General features: G+C 39.0%; 1 protein-coding gene across 1 annotated transcript; it reads right to left on the reverse strand.

Annotated features, from left to right (window-relative positions):
* gtpbp4 (GTP binding protein 4) lies at positions 1-25,634 on the reverse strand. Its single transcript, XM_072254005.1, has 17 exons — positions 25,526-25,634; positions 21,418-21,588; positions 19,229-19,332; positions 18,271-18,407; positions 17,370-17,470; positions 14,748-14,840; positions 13,866-14,057; positions 12,997-13,062; positions 12,647-12,736; positions 11,712-11,822; positions 9,162-9,236; positions 9,033-9,084; positions 8,046-8,146; positions 6,528-6,728; positions 6,206-6,271; positions 2,001-2,144; positions 1-696 (listed from the first exon to the last, which is right to left on the reverse strand). Exons 1-17 carry the CDS (start codon positions 25,571-25,573, stop codon positions 544-546), a joined length of 1,905 nt encoding a protein of 634 aa, XP_072110106.1. The 5' UTR covers positions 25,574-25,634; the 3' UTR covers positions 1-543.
* Positions 25,635-25,844: the final 210 nt, after the last annotated feature.

Below are 25,844 nucleotides of genomic sequence, written 5' to 3' on the forward strand. Positions count from 1 at the left end.
TTGAAATGCACAAAAAGGAATCTTGTAATTATAATGCAATGCAACAAATGGACAAAATTATTTAATATCTCACTTTTGGTTATTGAAAAACCCACTGAGTGGGTTCCAGTCTCTTCATACATTTTCAGTTTACCAATGCAAGAATTTATAGTCATGTTTACCACGTACATTTAAAAACTATAGGCAGGAAATCAAAACTCTATCAAAAGTTATCACTCGATAGTATTAGGCATCTTCAAAGTAGAATCCTGCCAGTTATTCTCTGGCTATGCCCGTTTCAAAACAGACATTTGTTGCCCTAATGTATCTTGTACATATTTCTTAGACAGTGTCAGGAAATGCACTTCAACAGATAAAAAGTCTGTAGAATTTAATATTCAATTTCTTTTTATATAGGAATCATTAAAGGCACAGTTATGTTCTGATGAACAATCTGAACTTAAAAGTTTCGAAATGATGTAACACTTCATCATATCACAAGTCACTTGAGAGCTCTCTTATAACTGAATATGGAAGTCCTACAGTCTGATTGACAATGCCACTTTATCTACGGTCTGTTTTGCCCATTTTCCTCTTGCCAACGAGAAGATGTTTGGGTTTAAGGTTAAATACATGTCGATCAGCTTCTCCTTTCTTGCCCATGCGATTCATATCCTGCTGAGAGTTCTTCATCATCTTCTTCACCTTCTTCAACATCTATGTAAGGAATAAAGACATTCAAGTCAAAAGATGTGGGACAACACTTGCTTTACACAACATTATTGAAGGCATAAGCTATAAGAAAACAAAATTAAAAGATGGAGCAGAGTTGATTTTATACCCTAAAGCTACCATTCTTTAAAATGAACAAACTTAAATCCTACAATTCAGAGCAATCTCCCGAAAAATAGTGATTTTGAACTTTCTGCGCAGGAGTGTATTTGGATTTGAGAAAAAACAAAATGTCATATGCAGGGTGGGTTTGAAACCAAATAACCAACTTCCCAATGCACTACTGAAAGGCAAAGAGGTACTGCTCCCACTGTACAAGATACAGTGGTGTTGAATGGCTGGGGTCAATTTACCAAAGTGAGACCAAGATTAGCAATCCAAGTCAAGAGCAAATATCACCATGGTAGCTTTGGAACTTCAATGAATCACTGGAATTTGAAAAAAACTAGGGATCACAAACTCTTAAAATGTTGGGTATGCCATTAGACACTGAAATGAGATGACACCTGCAAAAAGAAAGGTGGTGGATCTTTGAAATAGTATTTATTCATTGCGAGCTTAGTTATTCATTTCTTTCAAGATTGAAACTGATGAATTGATAGGTATTAGATAACGCAAGGATGTGGAATAGGGCAGGAATAAGGTGTGCATAGATCAGCCATGAAGTTACTACAAGGTAGAGTAGGCTCAAGGGGCCTGTAGTAGTCTGTTTCTCCATTTGTAAAATTTCCTTTATGGGTGATTAAAGCCCACAAAACAAGTGCTGTACTAATACTATATACCCCTATTCCATTGACGTCCTCAGTATCGAGTTACTGCACTAAAATTAACGTTGATGAGCCATCTTACTGACAACATCCTTTATCCTATTTCCTGAGGATCTTGCGGCAATTATCAAAATTCCTAACATGAAAACAACTGAGACTTCCTCAAAAGGTGACAAGGCAAAATAAAGCCCAAATCTTGAAAATATCCCAACCTAAAAGTGTACAGATCTTGATTCCAAACGTGATCAAGTTCCAACCAAGAAATTATTCATCATAGTTCTCGGACATATCCCCTAAATCAGGGTTCACAACCTTTATTTTTATGCCTTATCATTAACCAAGGGGTCCATGGATCCCAGGTTGGGATCCCTGCCCTAAATGATCAGGTTTTAACACCTTATCACTTGTAGATCCACTGATGCTAATGGTCAGTTCAATGACGTGCTCATTTCAGTAGAAAGGATAGGAACCACTTTTGCTTCTCCACACTACAGTCAGTTTGGGTATGAACTGGGAACTAACCTTTTCATCACGCACACCAGACACATCACGGGGAGTACGAGAAGTGCTGCGACTGCGCGCTTTAGACATTGGTGGCTGAGATTCTTCGCGCTTGCGCTTCCTGGTGACACTTCTAGACCGCCGAGCTTGTTCTGCGTAGTGTGTCTAAACAGCATGCAAACAAAAATAAAATGTTATCCACACTTCAGTAGCTTTGAAACACTCAATATACAAGTGACAGTGCATTAACAACTAAATTTATTACCTTTATTGCATACGCAAACCAAATATAAGAATATTCTAATTTTTAGCAACTTTCTGCAGTGTACAAAAATATTAAATCCCAAAGAATGCTAATTGCAAATTGGCATTATTTTCAAAGAACGGTATAGTTTGTGACTTTGAAAGGCATTGGATTTCAAAATAGAATATACTCAGTTTTCTTTCAATATTTGCAATATATTCACTCGTAACAGGAAACAAAAGGAGGAAGAATGGCAGGAGTTACAATAGCTCCTGTCCTCAGCATAACTACTGGTCACATTACCTATGCATTATCTAGTCTTCACATCTTGGGTTTCGAAATGTCTCTGTTACTCTAATGCGTTAACATGTAACAGAAGCCATCGTATAAGTGAACAACCATATTCCAGTATTTTATCAACTGAAAAATTATATTGACTTAGATAAATTCATATATTATTGTCACAAGTACCAAGATGTGAATTTTTTTTTGTTTTGCATGCTATCCATACAGATCATTTCATTATATTAGTGCATTGAGATATTACATCAAAAAAATTATAGAATGTAGAATAAATAATCCCCTATAATTTGGATTAAAATTGACACAATTTATGGAAATCTCAATGCAAATTCTCCCATACCCTTGGCTCCAGGACCAAGCAACACCTCGTACAAAGTGTACGAGAACTGCACCAAACTCCTGCTGCGTCTGTGGAAGATCCTGAGAATCTTCTGGAGAAGGGGGAAGATCCCAGGACAGTGGAGAGTGGCTGAAGGGGTGTGGATCCCGAAGGAGGAAAATGCCACCCAGATAGATCAGTTTCGCATCATCTCCCTGCTGTGTGTCGAGGCGAAGATCTTCTTCAGTGCCGTTTCTAACTGGCTGTGCACCTACCTAGCAAAGAACACCTATATTGATACATCAGTCCAGAAGGGTGGCATTTCAGGGATGCCAGGCTGTCTGGAGCACATTGGTGTGGTGACACAGCTCATCAGGGAGGGCAGAGAGAACAAGGGCAACCTGTCAGTGTTGTGGCTCGACCTGGCAAATGCATATGGCTGCATTCCGCACAAGCTGGTGCAGCTCACGCTGACCAAATATCACGTCCCCAGCAGAATCAGAGACCTTATCGCTGATTATTACAGCAACTTCAGGATGAGGGTCTCTTCAAGAGCAATTACATCAACCTGGCACAAGTTGGAGATCGGCATCATCACAGGGTGCACTATCTCAATGACACTGTTCTCCCAGGCCATGAACATGCTCACTAAGTCTGCTGAACCAGAGTGCAGAGGGCCCAGAATGAATTCCCCTCAACGGCAACCACCTATCAGGGCATTCATAGATGACCTCACAGTCACCACAGAATCAGTCCCAGGCTGCCGGTAGATTCTGCAAGGTCTCGAAAAGCTGGTGGAGTGGGCCTGGATGCGTTTCAAACCTGCCAAATCAAGATCGATGGTGCTGAGGAAAGGGAAGGTGGAGAACAAGTTCCGGTTCAGCATCGCAGGCACAGCCATCCCAACCATCACAGAAAAGCCAGTCAAGAGCTTAGGCAAAGTTTTTGACAGCTCTTTAAGGGACACAACATCCATTCAGGCAACCTGCACTGAGTTGGATGGCTGGCTGAAATCTGTGGACAAGTCTGGCCTACCTGGGAAGTTTAAAGCCTGGGTGTATCGGCATGGCATTCTTCCCAGAATCCTGTGGCCCCTCCTCGTCTATGCAGTTCTGATCTCGACAGTCGGAACCTTAGAGAGGAGGGTTAGCAACCACCTCAGGAGATGGCTGGGGCTGCCAAAGACCCTGAGCAGCATCGCACTCTATGGACACCACAACAAACTGCAACTGCCGTTCAAATCCTTGGAGGAAGAATTCAAGATAACAAGAGCCAGAGAAGTGCTACAGTGTGGGGATTCAAGTGACCCGAAGGTGGCTACAGCAGGGATCCAAGTTACTGGCAGGAAGTGGAGGGCAGAGGAAGCTGTTCAGGAGGCAGAGGCGAGGCTGCATCACAGGAGGCTGGTGGGAGTGGTCACACAAGGCCGAGCTGGGCTAGGATCCTTTCCAACTCCCCAAATGGACACCAGAGGGAAGAGAAGGTGTCATCTAGTTCAGGAGGAGGTGAGAGCAGTAGTCGAGGAGATGAGAGCCTGCAAGGTGGTGGGAATGAAGCAACAGGGAGCTTGGACAAGATGGGAGAATGCGGTTGAGAAGAAAATGACCTGGGCTGATCTTTGGAAAGCCGAAACACACCGCATCCAATTTCTCATCCAGGCAGTGTACGATGTGCTTCCAAGCCCATCAAACCTGCACACATGGGGCAGGGCAGAGTCATTTGCGTGCCCACTATGCTCCAAGTGAGGAACCCTGGAGCACATCCTCAGCGGCTGTGCAAGGGCACTTGGTGAGGGACGGTACAGGTGGAGGCATGATCAGGTCCTGAAGACCATCGCTGAAGCCGTCAGTGCAGGAGTTAAGTGGGCAAAGCGGTCCCGACCCTCCAAGCAGACCATTGCCTTTGTCAGAGCTGGCGAGCAGCCAATACCCACCAAAAGAACATCTGCAGGCATTCTGACCTCTGCAAGGGACTGGCAGCTGTTGGTGGACCTCGAACGGCAGCTGAAGTTCCCCAACCATATCGCAGCCACCACCCCGCGACCAGACATTGTCCTTGTGTCTGAGTCTGCTAAGCAAGTGGTGCTGCTGGAGCTGACAGTCCCATGGGAAGATCACTTGGAAGAGGCCTTTGAAAGGAAGCTCTCCAAGTACGCAGGACTGGTCAGCAACTGTCAGCAGGCTGGATGGAGAGCGAGGTGTCTCCCAGTGGAGATTGGTTGTAGGGGATTCATAGCCCGTTCTTTAGTTAGAGCCTTCAGCATTTTGGGCATCGAGGGACAGAGAAAGAGGAGAGCCATCCGCAGTACCATCGATGCGGCACAGAGGGCCTCAAGATGGCTGTGGCTCAAAAGAGGGGAGCCATGGAGTCATAAGTAGCTAGCCATCTGGACACAAGCTGGGGTCTGATCAGCCCCGGCTGGGTCACCTGGAGGAGGCTGTATGATGTTGAAAGACCCAAACACCCGATGATTCCAGGAACATCACTGAAGATGTGTCCAGAAGCATCAATAGATGTATGTACACAGCAGAACATTTTTCAAGCTATAATAAGTTATGTCTCATGGCTGAATACACCAATGATTGGATACAGCATGTATACCATTAGCTTAATGAAAGACAGTGTTCAGGTGACTATTCAATGACATGAAATTGTGGCAAAGTCTGTACAGTAATATGTTATATAGAAATGGAGGTTCTGACTTGTGGTAAAATCAACCTAAACATTTTTCGGGAACAGAGCTTTTACATAACACAGGGACTGCAGGTATAGTTATTTCAAACGCAAATTTTCAAAGTGCCAACAGTTACATGCTAGTCACAGAGATACCTATTGCACAAGATCTTCTAAAACAAGTACTTCGAGAATCAACAAAACTTGTCTTTGTATTCAAGTCCAGAAGTGCCAAGGATCCTTCACTTGATTTGTGAGGCAGAATGAGAATCAGGTATATTATCACAGGCATGTGCCATGAAATTTGTTAATTATTAACAGCAGTTCAAAGCAATACATGATAATATATAAAGAAAAAATAAGTATGTATATTGAATAGATTAAAAATGCTGTAAAAACAGAAACTATATGTATATTTAAAAAAATGAGGTAGTGCTTATGGATTCAATGTCCATTTAGGAATCATATGGCAGAGGGGAAGAAGCCGTTTCTGAATCGCTGAGTGTGTGCCTTAAAGCATCTGTACCTCCTTCATGACAGTAACCATGAGAAGGCGGCATGCCCTGGGTGAGCATAAGGCATTTTTATATAAAATTCAGCAGATCAAAAAGGAGGTGTTGATATACAGTGGATTTGGCCACAGAACCAAAATGTATTTCAAGTAATATTCATTAAAATCAACTTTACCTCATCTTTGTTGGCCATATCCAAACCAAGGGATCCCATCTCCTTTTCCAAAGTTTTTCTTTCAACCTGCAAAATATTCAGAAAGAAACCAAAACTCAAAAATGACTAAAATTGATCAGGGAGCTCCATTGTCAGTATACACAAAAATCCATTATTTGAAACTACAAATAACAACAGTGTTTCCTTGAAAAATAGAGGACTTGAACCTCCACCAGATGAGAGTAGCTGGATTTTAGGAAAGCACAAAATTTCACATGCAGGGTGTATCTTAAAGCACATAACTAACTCCTCAAAACACTGCTTGTGTTGCTTAAGTACTTGCCTTTTTAGCAGTTCTGGGCATTTTGGGACCTTTTTTTGTTTGTTTTTCTCTCGACAGCAATATTCGCATCTTTTTCTTCTCTCGTATCTGAGCAGCCAACTTTCTGATATCTCTCATTTCCTCATCCTCGCTGTCGGAATCTGAATCATATTCCCCTGCTAATTGTTTCAACTCTTCTTCTTTTTCCAGGTTTACAAGTTTCTGAAAAGGTACAGTTACAATATTTTAAACTGAGCCTCAATTCCAAAATAGTTGACGGACAAAAAGCACATGTTAAAATATACACTGAAAAGAATTTCCAATGCTGAAGCTATTGTCGTAAATCAGTAAGTTTTAAAAACAATTATCACAATTCTATTCCATATAAGCATTTAGATCAAGTCAATAATTCACAAATAACACGTTGTTTCATTCAGCTAAATATAACATAATTGATCTTTATAAAGTGGAAAAAAGCATAATCCTAGTTTACAAACTGTGAACTGTTGATCAAAACTGCAATGACGGCTACTGCATGAAAATTTCAGGAAAAGGAAGAACCAAGGGATTGGACAAATGCTAGGTATTAATTATTTATTCATTTGATCAGCCACAACTAATGATAAACTTCCCTTTGGCAGATGAGTTAGTAACACAGGCTTAAGGTATTGAAGGGGATTCCAAAGGGATTCTACCAAACGGCTTCCTCTGCTCAAAACATTCAAACAATTCTCCCCATTCAGAAGCAGCCAGAGTAGAACTAAAAATTTGAAATGTATTATTTATCTATAAAATCTTTACATGGTTGAGAATTGTAAAGGAACTTCTTCCCCCACTAACATTAAGAATTTGAATTTAAATTACTATGAGCACTGATATGTTCTGAAGAACTACTTCCATCTTCCCCTTTTATGACTGCACTGCTTGAGTGAATGAAAACACTGAATACTCAGAATTTTTAAACATATTGATAAAGCAACCAGTGCAACTGTATTAAGGACAGAATTGCATCTCGTATTAAAATTCAGTATAGGCCTTTTGTGATGACATTTAGAGTGGAAATGAACAATAAAATTTGAAGGTTGATAAAAGTCTTGAGGGATTAGAAGTCACTGGTAAGACCAGCAGTTTTCTCCATCCTTAAATACAAAATTACATTGGTAGTTTACAATTACAAATCAACCACACTGAAAGACATTAGTAAACTAGATGCATTTTTCTTTTAAAAACATGATAACCCAATAGTTTCATGATCATCATTACTAATACTAGCTTTTGTAAATGTACAGGATTTATATTTAATGCTTCAACTTGATAACATTCAGCTATGCACCTAGATCACAGCCTAACCCTCTGCTTAATTAATTTAACTACAAATGTTAATGCACAAGTAGAATGTTGACAGTATGTCCACCACGCTTCAATTTATACCACAGTCAAACTACAATGTTGATGTTTCTTTAGTAAATTTTTTATTGATCTACAAAACAGTGCTGGCAAGATGCCAAATTAAAATTGAAATGCTAAATTTTAACTCACCTTCATAATATCAGGGTCGATGTAGTCAGCCACATTATGACCTTCCCATATCTCAGGTATCAGATCTTGCTTCTCACACTCATTCATCAGATCCCAGTATTCTAAATGGAAAAGAAAAACAAGATATCTTGGTACATCAATAATAGATACCAGTTACCACTAATGAGATGACAAACTAAAGTATAATTTCCAGACATTTGTGTTTGGCTGCAAAGTAAGTTTTGCCACTGCTGTTGGAAACTTCTGGAAAAGACTTAGGCTTAGATTGACCTCCCTTCGAAGTCACAAAGCTGAATCAAGACTGCATGTCAGGTCTTCAATTATATATTTTTTCTATTCGCACAAATGTTATGTAAGTGCCAAGCTTCAAATGTGTCATTGAAAGAAGCTCAAAATATGACAGAACGAGACAGTTATAGCTATGATGCCAGTCTAATGGATAAGAAAATTAACAATGGAGAATCAATGTTTTGCCTGGCAAAACGATATGGAAGGAGCTCATTGCCAATTTAGAACAAGGTTATGCACTTCAGCTGAATTTTGTATTACCTGAGTATTTTGGTAATCAGAGGCCTACTAAGATGCAAAAGCTAAATTTATGCTAACCCTCTTGAGGCTGACTTCATCCACAGCCCATGGACTCACTTTCAAGGGCTCTTCATGTCATGTGGTCATTCATTGATTCTAAGATGTTCCTTAGAATTTACGGTGAATGCCCGCATGAAAATGAATCCCAGGGTTGTGTATGGTGACATAAGGTCATTTGATAAAGAAATTACTTTGAACAAGTGGACATAAAATTACTTCTAAAAAATCATTGAATAATGTTCATATACGCTTCTAATTTAAACTTTTGTTACTTGGTTTAGGTTACCTTTATTCATCAGAATAAGGCCTCTCAAATTGTTTACGTCACTTTTTTTAAAATTATAATTTAAAATACTACAGAACATCAGAAAACATCTATTATTCCAGAAAAGTACTTACTTTGGAGATCCAGAATATAATCATCGCCCATCTCCAACTCCAAGTCCCGCTCCTGTCAGATGAGAGTCTTTCATGAAAACATAGTTGAGAAACGCAAATCAATTGTTTGCAACTGAAAATCATACCAACCGTTTTTCGCTTTGGCATATCCACCTCCATTTTTCTGCGTGTGGTAGCTCCTTCAGGAATCCAGGGTGGTCTCTCCTGCAATAGTACAAGATAAAACTATGTTTAATATCAATTTAACAGAAGATACCAGAAAATACTAATTTATGTTGTGCAAATTTACCAAGTGGTGTTTTATATTAGATGACCAATATATCAATTTCTAGTAACTCAATCAAACAGTAATATTAAAGACTTCTGCATGGTAATTCTAATCTAATCTAAAAAATCTAATTCAGCCTGGGTAAAAATCTCAACCGGTCATGTCAGCCAAAAAGGTAGGCAAGAGAGAAAATAGAAGAATTCCTACAGTTTTTGTATACAGTATTTTCTGCAGAAGAACCTAAGTATTAATTCCAAATGAATCCAAAATCGTGCTTCTACACTGAAATAGTTTGCCTGCTACCAGAGCTGAGTAAGTAAGTCTGAACCATTGGGTAAATGATCCTAATATAATATTTGATTAATCAAAAAAATGGTACTATGATAAAGTAGCAATGCTTCATAAACATTGGTAAGAGATCTGCTTCAACTACTTCTCCTGGCAGCACTTTCTAGGCCTCTGCAACTATGTAAAAAGACCTGCCTTGTAAATCTCCTTTGAAGTTTTCTCCCCTCTCACCTTAATCCTATGCTCCTTATATTTGACATCGATAGAAATAAAATTAAAAATTTATAAATTACAATTATGTCAAACACAAAAGGGTGGTAGGAAGTTGAAATTAGCAGCTGCCATCACCAGGTATACAAGACCGTAAAACATAGGTGCAGAATCAGGCCATTCGGCCCTCTGCGTCTGCTCCGCCATTCCATCATGGCTGATCCATCATCCCTCTCAGGCCCATTCTCCTGCAATATTCCAAGTGCAGTCTGAACAATTCCTTATGAAGCCTCAGCATTACATCCTTGCTTTTGTATTCTAGTCCTTTCCAAATGAATGCTAGTATTGCATTTGCCTTCCTTACTGCTGACTCAATCTGCAAGCGAACCCTTAGGGAATCATGCTCGCGGGCTTCCAAGTCCCTTTGCACCTCTGATTTGTGTATTTTCTCTCCCATTTAGAAAACAGTACACACCTGTATACCCTGTGCCAAAATGCACCACCATGCACTTCCATACATTATACTCCATCTGCCATTTCTTTGCCCATTCCCCTAATCTGTCCAAGTCCTTCTGCAACTGCTTCTTCAACACTGCTTCCAATCATCAAACTTGGCCACAAAGCCAACAATTCCTTTATCCAAATCACTGATGTGCAGCCCCAACACCAACCCCTGCAGCACACCACTTGTCATTGGCAGCCAACTAGAAAAGCCCCTTTTATTCCCACTTTTTGCCTGCCAGTCAGCCAAACTTCTATTCATTCTAGTATATTTCCTGTAAAACCATGGGCTCCCATCTTGTAAAGCAGTCTCAAGTGTGATACCTTGACAAAGGCCTTCTGAAAATCCAAATAAACAACATTCACTGAATCTCCTTTGTATATCCTGCTTGTTACTTCCTCAAAGAACTCCAATAGATTTGTCAGGCAAGATTTCCCCTTTAAAACAAAAATCATGCTGACTTTGGCCTATTTTATCATGTGCCTCCAAGTACCCTGAGACCTCTTTCTTAATAATTCATTCTAACATCTTCCCAACCACTAAAGTCAGGCTAACTGTGAAGTGACATTTGCAACTTTCCAGTCTTCCGGAACTATTCCAGAAACTAGTGATTCTTGAAAGGTCATTACTAATGTCCCCACAATCTCTTTAGTTTCCTCTTTCAGAACCCTGGGGTGAAGTTCATCTGGTCCAGGTGACTTATCTACCTTCAGATCTTTCTGCTTCCCAAGCATTTGTTCCTTGCAATAGCAACTACACTCACTTCTGCCTCCTGACATATTCAAATATTTGGCATACTGCTAGTGTCTCCCACACTGAAGACAGGTGCAAAATACCTATTAGTTTCATCTGCTGTTTCTTTGTCCCCCATTACTATCTCATCAGCATAACTTTCCAGTAGTCCGATAAACACTCTTCTCTCTCTTTTATTCTTTATATATCTGGGGGGGGGGGGGACTTTTTGTATCCTCTTTAACGTTATTGGCTAATTTGCCTTCCTATTTCACCTTTTCTCTGTTTTTTTTTTAAGTTGGCTTCTGCTGCCTTTTTTTAAAAAAAAGCTTCCCACTAATTTTTGCTTTGTTATATACCTTCACTTTTGCTTTTATGGTGTATTTGACTTCCCTTGTCAGCTGCAGTTGTCTCATCCTCCCTTTAGAATACTTTTTCATCCTTGGCGTATCCTGCACCTTCCAATTTTCCCCCAGAAACTCCAGCCGTTGCTGTTCTGCCATCATCTTATCCAGTGACCCCTTCCAATCAACCTTGGCAAGCTCCTCTCTCATGCACCTGTGGTTCCCATTTACTCCACTGTAATACTGATACATTTCTTAGAAAAATATTAGAGTTGTTAATTATGTGTTAAATTGCAAGTCTATATCATAGCAATGGCAGGAGTGTTTTAACTCACCTTCTGATCCCTCTTTGCTGGAACAGCTAGATGGAGTCTGTTCAATAAATCATTCACCTTTTTACCTTTCATCTTGGTATCAACACGATGTGCAAGCAATCTGTCACAAGCCTGGCAGGGAATATGTCGACCAATTTCAATAAATTAATAATGACATTTCTTTTTCTTAGACAAAAATATATAACATAAATAACAGAAATCTTAGATATCATTGTAACAACACAAAACATTAAATTAATCCCGTGGAATAATCTAAATTAACCTAAAATAGGAGGACAACAGGATGTTTCAGCTGTTAAGTTACTGCCTCACAGATCCAGTGACCCACATTCAATCCCAACTTCTCCTGTATAAAGTTTGCATGCTCGCCTTGTGACTAGAGGTTCCCCTTGAGTGTCCTAATCTTCTCCTATTTCTGGGTTGGTGTATTAAATATTGCCTCTTAGGTAGATTAGTGGTATACTCTGAGGGGAATTGATGGCAATGTGAAGGAGAATAAAATGGGAATATTGTAACTTGGTGTTTGATGGTCAGCACAGACTCAGTGAGTCAAATGGCCCGTTTTTATTCTGTATGATACTATAATTCTAAGTAGCTGTAGGTAGCTTCCTCTATATTTTGAAACCAACACATTTTGCAGTGTGACTTTTAAAACTTGCTGCCACCTTTCAAGATTAACAAATTCATTCCGGTTAACTTTATCCTTTTTCTAAAGGATTTAAGAGGTATTGAAATAAGATTACAGTACAGCAAATAAAGAAAATTAATTACCCCAGAATTCAATTGCAATTGAAATCTACTCCAAGTTCCTCTGAATACATTTACATTATACTTAAAAACTAATCTTTAAGTCATAATGATGCAGGAAGTTTGTATCAAAAGGATTCAAATGCAAATCACACCTGAACTAAAATGAGAAACGCAAATGCATTCACCTCAGTTTTCACTTTAATGATACCCTCCTCTGTCCAAGTACTTGTCTCTGTAACAGTGATTCCTTCTGCCATCAAATCTGCAAAGATTTTCTGCGAGAATAAAATGTAATTGTGATTGAATTGTCACAGTTGAAACTGAACAAGAAATGTAAATATCAAAATATTTTCAAATGTATGTATGTCTTCAAGAAATGGAAAATGTCAAACTGCTTTGGTTGAAAATCAAATGAGTACAAATATGGATAACAACTTCTTCAAAGGTAAAGTAATACTTCCTAAAGTGGATATTACAGGCGATCAAGTGCGAGGCTTGGCTTTAATGCTGCAATATGATTAGCAAAACCACTAACCTTGTGTTCTTCAGAAAGTTCCTCTATTCTCTTTATATCAGATTTGTTTGCAATAATAATCAGGGGCTGAAACAAAGAAAATCAATAAAGTGCCAGTTTTCCTCAATTGTAAGATCACATGTAAATTTTTAAAAGACCAACACAAATGAACAATGGAGCTTCACAAAACCACCACTGTCTCCACATTAACAGGTATACTCTTGTCAATACAATTTTCCCAAGTTATGCTTAAACATATGAATAAAGCTGCTGATAATTTCCACATTCCATTTGCCTCCCCTTGTTACTTGATCAAGTAAAAGGTAAGCTAACTTGTGGAAAGCTGTTTTAGTCATACAGAATAGAAACACCATGTTCACGTTTCCATTTCCAGTGTTTAGTTTTGCTCCAAATAGATTATGGAATGCCTTTCATAACCTTGCCTCAATGTCCCAAGATGTTTTACAGCTTGAGAATTGCTTTGAATTGTGGTCACTGTCATAAATAGGATATCCAGCAGCTAATTCGTATTCACCAACAGGCTCTCATACAACAATTAAATAAGACATTAATCTGCTTTAGTGATGCTGATTGCAAGATAATATTTGCTACAATTTGAGATAAATTTCTTCTCTTCCTTGCACATTGTTGGAATGTTTTTCATTCAAATTATCGAAGTTAAACTTTGTACATGTGTATTCTTTGCTTAACATTCTAAAAACTGCATAAACTTTTTCAAATTAAAGCAACAGAATTAACCCAGAGACAGCAAGAAATATCAAGGGTTTGCTTTAATGTTTTAATCAGATTACAACGGGCACAGTCTTTGTATATGTCATCACATCTAAAATATCCAACTAAATGTTGCATACTTAAAATTAGTGCTTTACCTTATTGGCAAAGAGAGGTCTAATGTTTTTGAAGAGATCCAGTTGCTCTTCCACAGTGTGGCCACACTGTTCAGACACATCCATCACATACAGAACAGCAGCCCGGAGATGAGCCAGTGCAGTGATCGCCTGCATCTCAATCGTGTTCCGCTCTTCCAGTGGATGATCCAAGATGCCCGGAGTATCAACCACCTGAACCAAAAAGGATATCACACAGCACCAGCCTGATCTCAGATTATTTCGTTTCGCATTTAAGAATACAGTACAGCATTAATCATCTCTGAAAACCTCCCACTACATTTACCGAATTAACTGCAAACCTTTGACTCTAATCCAGTTGGGAAAGATGTCCTTCACTCTGTTCTATTGATATGATGTTGCTAAGTAAGAATTGTACTCATCTATCAAACTCAATACATTAATCATTTGATCAAAGTGTTCCTTTAAGTCCACAAGAATTATCAGCACCTACAATCCAAAGCCAATTAAAGAGTCAGCATTTCTCTACATTATCAAGATGTTTTTCCTTTTCGATATTGCACAATTTGCACATTGATTCTATGTCCATCTTTGTGTGCAGTTTTTCATTGATTCTGTTGCATTTCTTTGTACTTACTGTATATGGTGACACATGTATTTTGATAATAAATTTACCTTGAACATACTGACATCCTTTGAAATTGCTAACAATTTCTTGGGTCAGGAAGGCCAATGTCAACCACAATTCCCAATACTTTGCAATTCAAAGAACGAATTCAGAATATATTTATATGTGAACTTTCATGTAAATCTTGAAGGACACAACTTGAGTCGTGATTCTCTGCTGGGCTAGGCCTATCACTTATACTATAAAGTAAATGAGACAAGTTTGTGGAAACTAACCTGCCAACGTAGATACTTGTAATCCATATGTCCCACAAATAATGACTTTGTGGTAAAAGCATATGGCTGTACATCAACATCTGCTCGAGTAATCTGCAAGTAAATATTAAACCAGTTAATTCATGGCTGCAAATTTTTAAACGAAAACCAGAAATCAGAATATTTTGAAAAATAATGGAAACGTTTATTGAGTCAAGATTAAATTATGTTTAACCTTAAAAAAGTCAGTATAAATTATGAATAATTTTGCCAATTCTTATTACTGAATCTGCAAAATTGCCATTGTTTCACACCATTGTAACCCAAACAATCCACTATTTATTTATTTCAAAATAATTCCTGTCTAGTGGAGTTTTTCACAAATTAGAAACAAAAGAAACAACATTTATGCCTTTCTTCATCAGGGTCATGCATGAAATATGCAGAAGTTGTTCACTTAAAAATATTTTCCCATAAAGCTCAACTCTAACCAAATATCAATTAGTTTAAGAGATGTCAAAAGTATTTCAAGAGTATCAAAAATATTTTATTGGATATATCCTTTTCATGATCTGTTTGCCTGGAAAGCAGACTGTCCCATAAAAGCTATTCAATATCAAACTCCTAAAAGTCACGAGTCTAAATGCTTGTGATACTGCCTTCCTTTATATCACAGAGCAACAAACCAAGGTGACAATACTACAATGTCACTGATCAGAAATGACGCACAGACCTTGGGGTGACCTTGACTGTATGACTATGTTAAAGTGGCTCAAATGCAGGTATTGTATACCCATGTTATTTTTCAGACACGTAAATAAAAGCTACATGGCTATTTTCCATTAACATCCATTAACATTTTCTAAGTGCCTAGGCACGTCGACTTTTGAGAATTTGCCCAACTACAATTTTGAAAATGTGAGGCATATGTTGTTAAAACACAACTACAAAACACCTTTTAAATAACAATGACTGAAGGTGTAGTGAGTTTAAAAAGTGACTAAAACTAAAGAAATTTAAGCAAAAACCTGATTACCAATGGGAAGCACCATTTTTCCACCAACAGCAAACTGGATGCAGTTACTGTTGGGAATTATCAAGACTTTGTTCTTCCTCAAGGTCTTTCAAAATCTCAAGAGGCAAATAGGTTGAATGCCGCAGTTACAATAATTGCAGATGTATGATGCAATATTCCTTCAACTCCACAATATAACAATGCCGCAAATTAATATGCTCATTTAAAATTGGAATTTGTATATGCCACTTTCCAACTTATGGGAAATGCCTTAACTGAACCAAACTAACATAACTAACGTTTTGTATGTGTTTTGAAAAGTGATCAATAGCAAAAGTTAAAAAAAGGATCTATGGAGTCAGTCCTAGAACACTACAGCAGAGAAATGGGCATTTCAGTTCATCTAGTCCATGCCGCACTGATAACCTACCAGTCCCATTGATCTGCGCAGCAGGACCATAGCTGTCCATACCCCACCTACCCATGTACCTATCCAAATTTTTCTTAAGCATTAAAATGGAACCCGCACCCACCACTTCTGCTGTCAGCTCGTTCCATGCTCTCACCACCCTCTGAGTGAAGAAGCTCCCCCTCATGATCCCTTTAAGCATTTCACTTTTCACCCTTAACCCATGATTTCTAGTCTTATCCAACATCAATGGAAAAGCATATTTGCATTTACCCAATCTATGCTCCTCATAATTTTGTATACTTCTATCAAATCGCCACTCATATTCTCCTTCGCCCCGGGGAATAAAGTCCTAACCTACTGAACCTTTCCCCACAGGTTAGGTCCTCAAGTCCCGGCTTTGCTAAAGTCCATGTCTACATTCACCGCATTGCCTTCATCAACTTTCCTGCTAACTTCCTTGAAAAACTCCAAGATTGGTTAGACACCTCTTACCATACACAAAGCCATACTTTGTCAGTCCCTGTCTATCCAAATACTTACATATCCTGTCCCTGAGAATATTCCAATAACTTACCCACGACTGATGTCAGGCTCACCGACCTGTAACTTCCCAGCTTACTCTTAGAGCCTTTCTTAAATAATAGAACAACATTAGCTATCCTCCAATCCTCTGGTACCTCACCCATGGCTAAAGACATTTTAAAGGCCTCTGCTAGGGCCACTGTGATTTCTTCACTAGTCTCCCACAAGGTCTGAGGGAACCTCATGCTGGGATATAGAGCTGGGGAGGAATGCAAAAGGAGAGCAGCATGTCGCCAACAGTAATAATAATTAAGTAGTTAACATTGTTATCCAATGATCCCAACATTAAATTAGAGCTGCTTGGACTACAAATGCCTGCATGTAATACAATAGCATTTCTTCATTGCTACCCGATAGGGATAAGACTGCATGCCAAACTTAGTGTGACAATGTTATCTTATGAATAATTTAGTTATGGCATTGATCAGTGGACAAACTAATTATCAACAAACTTAAATCAGCTTTTCAAATAGTACAGCAAGGCATTCACCACATCAGTAACTTGGCTTTTGTACATTTTAGATTTAACATTTTCATCATCTTTGCAAATGATGAAAATGTACTTTCATTTTAAAATCAAACTGTTTTAAGGAATGATTAATCATCCATTAAGATTTTATTTCAAAGCACACACCTTGTTGATAAAGCTGGATTTTCCAACATTAGGGTACCCACAGAGTAATAGAGTCCTTGTGTTGGGATCAATAGAAGGCAGACGAGAAAGATGCTGCCGCACTGAAAGAAATATTAATGCACTTATTAGATATTAAGGTACTGGACGTTCTGTTCACTAAAATATACAAAACTGGTCAGAACAAAAAGAGTTCAAATTAATTCCATCTTATAAATCATACTTGTCTGGGTAAGAAGCTATTAACTTTAAACAAATGAAATTTTGTTGAAAGATGCAGGTAGGTCCATTAGCATTAACCTTCAAAAATGTGGCCAGGATGAGACCCATTACGAGGTAATTTCACCTGCATGAGTGATGCCTGTAGATTTTATTATTTTACATAATTTGGAGAACTACTGTCACACTATAATAACTACTACCTGAGCAAGTGAATGAACGATAAGTTATTTGTCAATAATAAAACATCAAAATAGTTCATAAAATAATTTACTTTTGATAATATGACTTCTCATTAAGGTATGAGCAATTTAATTATTTTCCAGTAATAACATTTTATGAATTACAATAGTGAACTATGGTGTGGTTAAAACAAAAGCAAACAGGATTTTAAAAAAGCACGGCATTTCATCCAGTGGACCTTAGATAACAATTATGTGTACCGAACACCACAATCAGGGACTTAGAGAAAATGATGGGTTAATAGATTGAAAATTTTCATTGGTTTGGAAGCTAGAACTTGTGTACACATCAACACCTGGGACTGAGTGCTGGCAAGGAACCAACAAAATCTTAAATTTAGTTTCTAAATATTGATAAAGGGCATTACAAAGCAAAATATTACTTCAAAAGTCTGCAAGATCCCAAGCCATAATAAACAAGTGCAAGAAAATCTGGCACTTACCCTGCTCTAAATATTCCAAACTTTGCTTCTGTCTTTTGAGAATTGTGCACATGCGTCCCAGTGCCGCACGCTTCAGCTGCTTACAACGGTACAGAGAATCGCCATATTTCATCAAACGTACGTAGTCCTTAGCAACACTAATTGAAAAATAGGATTTTGATTAAGGCTCAATTAAAAATTTGTATAATGTAATCAAGAGCTAATAAGTGGATAAACTATAATCTATGTACAGCAGATAGGATTAGCTTGGATTGGCACAGACGTCATGCATCAAGGTTCGGAGACACCAATAAATTATGTCCATTATGTTTGCTGCAACAACCCATTTACTTCATTATCTACATATCTTACACTGACCCAAAAGTTGTGCACCTTTTTCCAACCACAAATCTTTGTCATTAGCCTTCTTTCCTTTCCCCTCCTACACCTTACTTATAACCTATTTTAGAAAACCAGATTTTCGTTGGTGTACTTGGAAGACTGATTACCTCATAGGTTAAAGATAGAAGGAGCATCACTACTTCAAAGCTGCAGCCAAATAAACATCTGATGTGTGATTAGATTACAAATTAGATTACATAAATAAATGGAAGAATTACTTTTAAAATGTTTGATTTGATCTCGTCATTTTGGTCTTATTTTTTTAAAAAATCAATTAGCAACTCTGTCACGAACATTATGCCATATGGAAGTCTATAGAACAGAAACTTGAATAAGGCAGTTTGTTATGTTTTATTTATTAAGGTGCAATACCCAGCAAGATATTTTTCTGTTAGTACAAGAGTGCAAATTCACTTCACTTAAGGAACTCTGAATCTTTCAAACTCAACTGCAGCACAGTATTCTGTCCAACTGATTGTAGTAATTCATTGGTTTTTCTAACAAAACAACCTCATGCATGGTCTAAAGTTATTACAATACTTATGATATGAAAAGTAGAGATAAATATAGATCTTACTTGTCAATAAGGTTCTTTGCAATATTAATCTGTCCTAATGCCAGTTTATAGTGATCTTTGTCATACAGCACATTCATCAAGTCAGCATAGAATGGGTGCACATCCTACAGAGAAAAGTTTCACAATTCCTTATACAAGCTCATTGAAACAGCTGCCAGAAATTATACTGATTTAAATTTGTTATAAAAGTTATTTGAAATTCCGGATATTTCAAGCCATTGCTCAATTATTTAATGATGAATTCTTCAATTTTATCACCCTCACTAAACCAAACATATCATGGGATTGGATGCATTAAAAAAATCAATTGGTATCAAAAAGAAGCTTCTGCTGGAAGTTCCACTTCATTGACATTACCCAAAGTAATCGCCAATTGACAACAGATTTATAAAGCATCAACCGTGATGACTACAAATGTGCATTTTTATAAGAAACCCTGTGTTCAAAATATACTTCCACTTTAAACTCTAAATAACACAGGGAACATCCTTCCCCAAAAAAAAACTATGCAAGTCCATAGAAAAAACCCACAACCAAGATTTGATAACTTTATTTTATAATAAAATGATTAGAAAACACAAGATAATGTAATTAGTCTTATTACTATTACCACTAATTATGGATTTAAGCTGGTACTCCATTGAGTGTTAACCCCACAGAACACTAATTTATTAAAATGCTCCTGGTCCTTCAGTTTGAACATTCACAGAAATGTAGCCCAGTTATCACTCAGGTTATGCATGTGACTTAAATCTGTCATCCCTACTCCTACTGGTAATCTGACACAAATCTATGCTTTCCCCACTGCTGTGCAAGGAACCCAGTGCAAATCTTTGCTCTCAGCACTCCCATAATGAATCAAAACCCAATATAAAATCTGTTCCTGCATAGAAATCGCCAGACTGGGAAAGAGTTGGGCAGGCAAACAAAGAGGGGGAAATAGTAACTTCCAACACATCGAAGAGAGGGTGACAAAGAGATCATTCAATCCAAAATGGCTTGTCAACACAGTAACTGTGGGACAATTCACTGTTGTCAGTGTCGCCAGTAGAGGTCAGGTTAAAAACAGAAGTGTGCATCAGCAGAGATGTAACGTTTGAGCAACACAAAAGTAAAGCAGGTATCTGCACAGACAAAACATTGGTCATCTTGATAGAAGCTTGTATACATGAATAGTGTCGTTCAAAACCACACAACTGGGGCTCCAATTGTTTCATTTGGCAGATACTGCTTACGAGCATTACACATGAAACACAAATGGAGCTTTTTGATCCAGTTTTGCTACAAACCCTGAAGTATGGCCATGCACGTGGTCTGGATATCACTGAATATAGGAGCTCAGAGTAATCACAAACTGATGAGCAGTTGAGAGATGTAGGAAGTGTATAAAGACACCAGAGAGGGAGTAACTGGTCAAGGGTTCCAGGAATGAGGGAGTATAGTTAGAAGGGACTGGAAAGCTCTGCTGCCTATCAGCTCCTGTGATCTGGGATGAACCCTGACCTTCAGTGTAATTAGTGTGAAATCTACTTGCCCTCATGTGGCACAGTGCAGAAGAAGCCAGAAGGTATATCAAGCACCGTACCCAGGAATCCCGACAGCTCTGCAAACACTCTCTGTTCAAGCAATTACCTAATTCCCTCTCACAGAGGATTATACAATCTAAATACCTGCACCTGAACAATTATTCCTTAAGTGAGTGAATGGAGCAAACAACCCCATTTCTGAAACACGTGGAATCATCTTGTGTTGCTTTTCTTGACTCTGAGAAATTAAAAGCCAAGTTTTGGGCACCCTGTATTCACTTTCCCAACTCTTTAGATGGCAAAATTATTTTTTAAATTCAATGACATGCAGGATCTAAATAATCCACAACTAAGTTGAACATTACTACATAAATAGATATTTAATATTAGCATGCAGAAATATTTCACACCAGACCTCCCAAAAGTAAACCATTTTTAATCAGAAACCACAATTTTTCAATATGACAACCAGTTAGACATATTTGGGTTTGAGCCCCATTCACTAAAAGCTATGAATAACAGCATAGTAAATGTCACAGCTGTATATGCAGATAAATAAATACAATTTATTTGCCATTGATCTAAACGTTTCTACAGGAAAAAAAAAGCATTCAGCATAAGTATGCCTAAATTTAATACTTCACACAATACTGGATGACTTACATCAAGTTTTGGAAAATCAGTCAGAATCTGAGAAAGACGGTCATGATAGTTCTGTTGCGTAAATTTGACCTTTCTCATGTAAAAGTGACGAATTCTGTTAATTTGATAATGTTTGTGTATCACAGTTGGAGTCTTCCGCTGGGTTTTTGACAATGTCAGATCGATGAAGTCCTATTACAAAGATAGAAAAGTAAGTTGGACCATGAACAGCAACTCCAGTCGAAACAACAACATTCTGCATGTTTGCAAGCCACAAATCTTTTATTTGTAATAACATCAAAAGGCTCCTTTGAAAGATTACAGCAGTTTTAAATTTTCCTCATGTTACACTTGAATACATTTAACAACATGATCAGATTTTAACATTGTATTTGATTTTTGAATGGCATTATTACAAAGGAATGCCAGACTATAATCTTCAGCAAACTAAGTAGAAATACATGAGGAGTGCTCACTTCAAAAGCACGTTGTCTGCAGTCTATCATATGCTATATATTATGTATTCAAGAACATTTCCTGTGGCACATTGCCTGTTTCATATCAGTCACAGAACACTGTACAGCACAGTACAGGCTCTTTGGTTCATGACGTTGCTATAACCTATATAAATCTATCCCATGGTCAATATAACCTTCCCTCCTACACAGCCCAGAACACTTCATATTTCTTAAATCCATGTGCCAATATAAGAGGCTCCCCTACACTTACTTCTGAACTGAAGTTCACAAAGAGAGTCCAGCCACAGACCCTTAGTTCAGCACAGAGCAGAGGAGCAAGATGAACTGGCCCGATCCTTGCCACAGGCTTAAAAGGATGTCCTCTGGTATTGGCCACTGTTGCTCTGGGAAAAAGTTGCCGGCTGTCCACTCTATCTATCCTTCTCAATCATATACACCTCTATCAAGTCCATCTATCATCATCTGTCATCCCAAAGAGATAAACTCTAGCTTGCAACACACATAAAAAGTGCTGGTGAACGCAGCAGGCCAGGCAGCAACTATATGAAGAGGTCGTCGAAGGGTCTCGGCCCAAAATGTCGACTGTACCTCTTCCTATAGATGCTGCCTGGCCTGCTGCGTTCACCAGCATTTTGTGTGTGTTGCTTGAATTTCCAGCATCTGCAGATTTCCTCATGTTTGCGTTTTTAAACTCTAGCTTGTACAACCTTTCCTCTTAAGACATGTTCTCTAATCCAGGCAGCATCCTGGTTATTCTCTTCTGCACCCTCTCAAAAGCTTCCACGTGCTACCCCATCTTCATATCATCTACAATCTTGGCCCATTATCCAAATCATTGACATATAATGTGAAAAGAAGCCATCCCAATACCAACCCCTGCGGAACACTGCTAATCACCAGCAGCCAATCAGAAAAGGCCCTCTTTTTTCCCCACTCTGCCTTCTGCAAGTCAGCCAATCTTCAATCCTGCTCGCATCTTTCCTGTAATACCATGGGCTGTAATTTTGTTCAGCAGTCTCACATGTGGTACCTTGTCAAAGGCCTTTTGTCAATCCATGGAAACAATATCCACTGACTCTTTGTCTATCCTGCCTGTTATTTCCTCAAAGAATTCCCATAGGTTTGTCAGTCAAGATTTCCCCTTAAGGAAACCATGCTGACTTTGATCTATTTTATCATGTGCATCCAAACACCCTGTAACTTCATCCTTAATAGTGGATTGTAACATCTTCCCAACCACTGAGGTAAGGCTAACTCAGGATTCCCTTCTCTATCTCCCTCTCTTCTTAAAGAATGGAGCGATACTTGCAATTTTCCAGTCCTTCAGAACCATTCCAGCATGTACTGAAAAGATCACTACTAATGCCTCCATAATCTATTCAGCTACCTCTTTCAGAACCCTCGGGTGCAGTCCACTTGGTCCAGACGACTTATCCACCTTCAGACCTCTCAGCTGCTCAAGCACCTTCTCCTTAGTGATAGAAACTACACTCACTTATGCCCCCGCCAGTCTCAGTGCCTTTTGTCTGTCAGCTTAATTCTCCAATTCACTCTGACATCTCTGCCTTAACCCTCTTACACTGTTCCAAGTAAGCCCCATTCAAGCTCAATGAACAGGAAATCAGCTTCTGAATAGGTAAGTTGTAATTCCGGACTCAAAATTGAATTCAGCAATGTCAGATATCCAGCTGTATTGCATCATTTATGAAATATAGCCACTTCTTAAAGTGAATTCTTTGACCAAGCTTTTGATCCCCATCTCATTAAATTTGGTTTGCTAAAACTGCCAAGTATTTTAGACCAAGTATTTTAGACGTTTCGGGCCGAGACCCCTCATCAGGACTAACTAGAAGGGTCTCGGCCTGAAACATCGACTGTACCTCTTCCTATAGATGCTGCCTGGCCTGCTGCGTTCCACCAGCATTTTGTGTATGTTGCTTGAATTTCCAGCATCTGCAAATTTCCTCATGTTTAAGTATTTTAGATCAGTTTAGTCTATTAAAAATACTTCCTGGCAATAACTTCAAATTCAGATAATTGATGCAAACTCATCAACACTGTGGCACTCACATCAATCTTGATGTTCAATTAGCAACAGAATAGTAATGATTAAAATTATTTCAGAAGCCATATCCTTGGGCAAATTAAACACATTTACACATTAAGTATCCTACAACAAAATAGTTTTTCTGAATCTACAGTACTGAATTGAGAATGGACTGCATAACCAACTATGGTTTAGAAGTGCAAACATTACACCGTTAATGCAAATCACTGACAAATCCAAACACAACATTATTTTCCAGCAAGTCTGTACAATTAAGATGATAAGCAATGGATCTGTTTCGAAACACTGGATGCTTCCCCCCGCCTGCAGATGCTAACTGACCTGATTATTTCCAGCCTTACTTTGTATTTCAGATTACTATATCTACAAGAGTATTTTATTTTTGTACAATGAAAGCTGAACTATGGAACAAAATTAAAGTTGCTGCCTGGAATATCACATTGACAAATGACTAACATTCTGAGATATCATAGAAAACTTTAGAGGAACTACAAGCTTATCAAATTCCAGATCATTGTGGCAGTAGAAACCTTTAACCACAAGGATGCTATGGTGACAGAGCAGAAAACCCAAACAGCTGCCATTTCTTAAATTGAAGCCTCAGATCCAAAGTACAAACTGATATCAAATGATTAACAGAAAAACAATGTCCAACATTGGCAGAGGAAGGAGATAGTTAAAAGAAGTTAACCTAATTATGAATGCCCACTTCCATAAATGACAGCAATACACACAAAATGCTAGAGGAATTCAGCAGGTCAGGCAGCATCTATGAAAAAGAGTAAACAGCTGACATTTCAAATTAGCTTTTAAATCCCATGAAAATCCCTAGATATACAGGGTACTATGGAAGGTTGAAATATTTTTTAAACCCCAGAAATATACAGAATATTATGGAATGTTGCAATATTTTTTTAAACCCCAGAGTGAATAGGATATCTGCAGTCATGTGGGATTCAAAATCTTGTTTGAATTAGGAATTAATACTCCATTCAGCAAGTGGAAGTCATGTAATCACCTTCTCCAAAATCCTCATGCCACCAACTCCAGCCTGAGTGCCCACACACCAGTGACTCCCATTCATGTTCCTTTCCCACTGCCTCCTCTCCATCATCCCCTGTATCCCCACCCCTCAATTCCTCTAACCACCCTTGTTACCACCACCACCTCTCCCCCCACCCCCGTCGTCGTCGTCGTCGTCGTCATCCATCCGTTCCTCGAACACCCCTTTCTCCTAAAACCTCATCCCTCTAACACCCTGGAACCCCACAACCCCCGAGTCCTCGTTTCCCCCATTCCCTTTAACAACTTCCATACTCCCTACACGCCTGTCACACCAACACTTCCGTCCGCCTGCAACCCGGACCCCAGCACTATCCCCGTGTCCGCCCTCCCACCCCCCCCCAACTTTTCGGGCCCCTATCTCCATTCGCACCCGCTGGCACTCAGAGAAAGACACACGTGTCCGGAGCTTCACGGCTCAGAACCGGTGCTCTCAGGCCAGCAAGCAGCCGGGCTGGGTGCTATCCCGGCGTCCTGCCCCTGTCTGCTCGTCCGTCCGTCCCTCCGCCCAGAACCCCACCTTGGCACTCGGCACCACCGTGATCTTCTTGAAGTTGTACAGCGCCATCGCTTCCTCATGCGCCCCAGTCCGTCACCCGCAGAGGCCGCCGGGAATAACAAGGAGCTCTCCCCGGCAAGATCTGCGACGTGCTTTGTACAGGTCCTCCTGGGCTCAGCGCCTCGGTCCTCCAAGGAAGAACATCTGCGTCCTCAGCAGAGAATGGAATATTGTACAAGGTGAACCGAGGGATTGTGTAGAAACAATTGGTTGGACTGAAGAAATACAGCATTGAACTGCTGGTATAAAACGAAAGCAGACGGTGCTGGAATATCATTAA

The sequence above is a fragment of the Mobula birostris genome, chromosome 3 (assembly GCF_030028105.1).
Source record: "Mobula birostris isolate sMobBir1 chromosome 3, sMobBir1.hap1, whole genome shotgun sequence".
Classification (NCBI taxonomy): Eukaryota; Metazoa; Chordata; class Chondrichthyes; order Myliobatiformes; family Myliobatidae; genus Mobula; species Mobula birostris.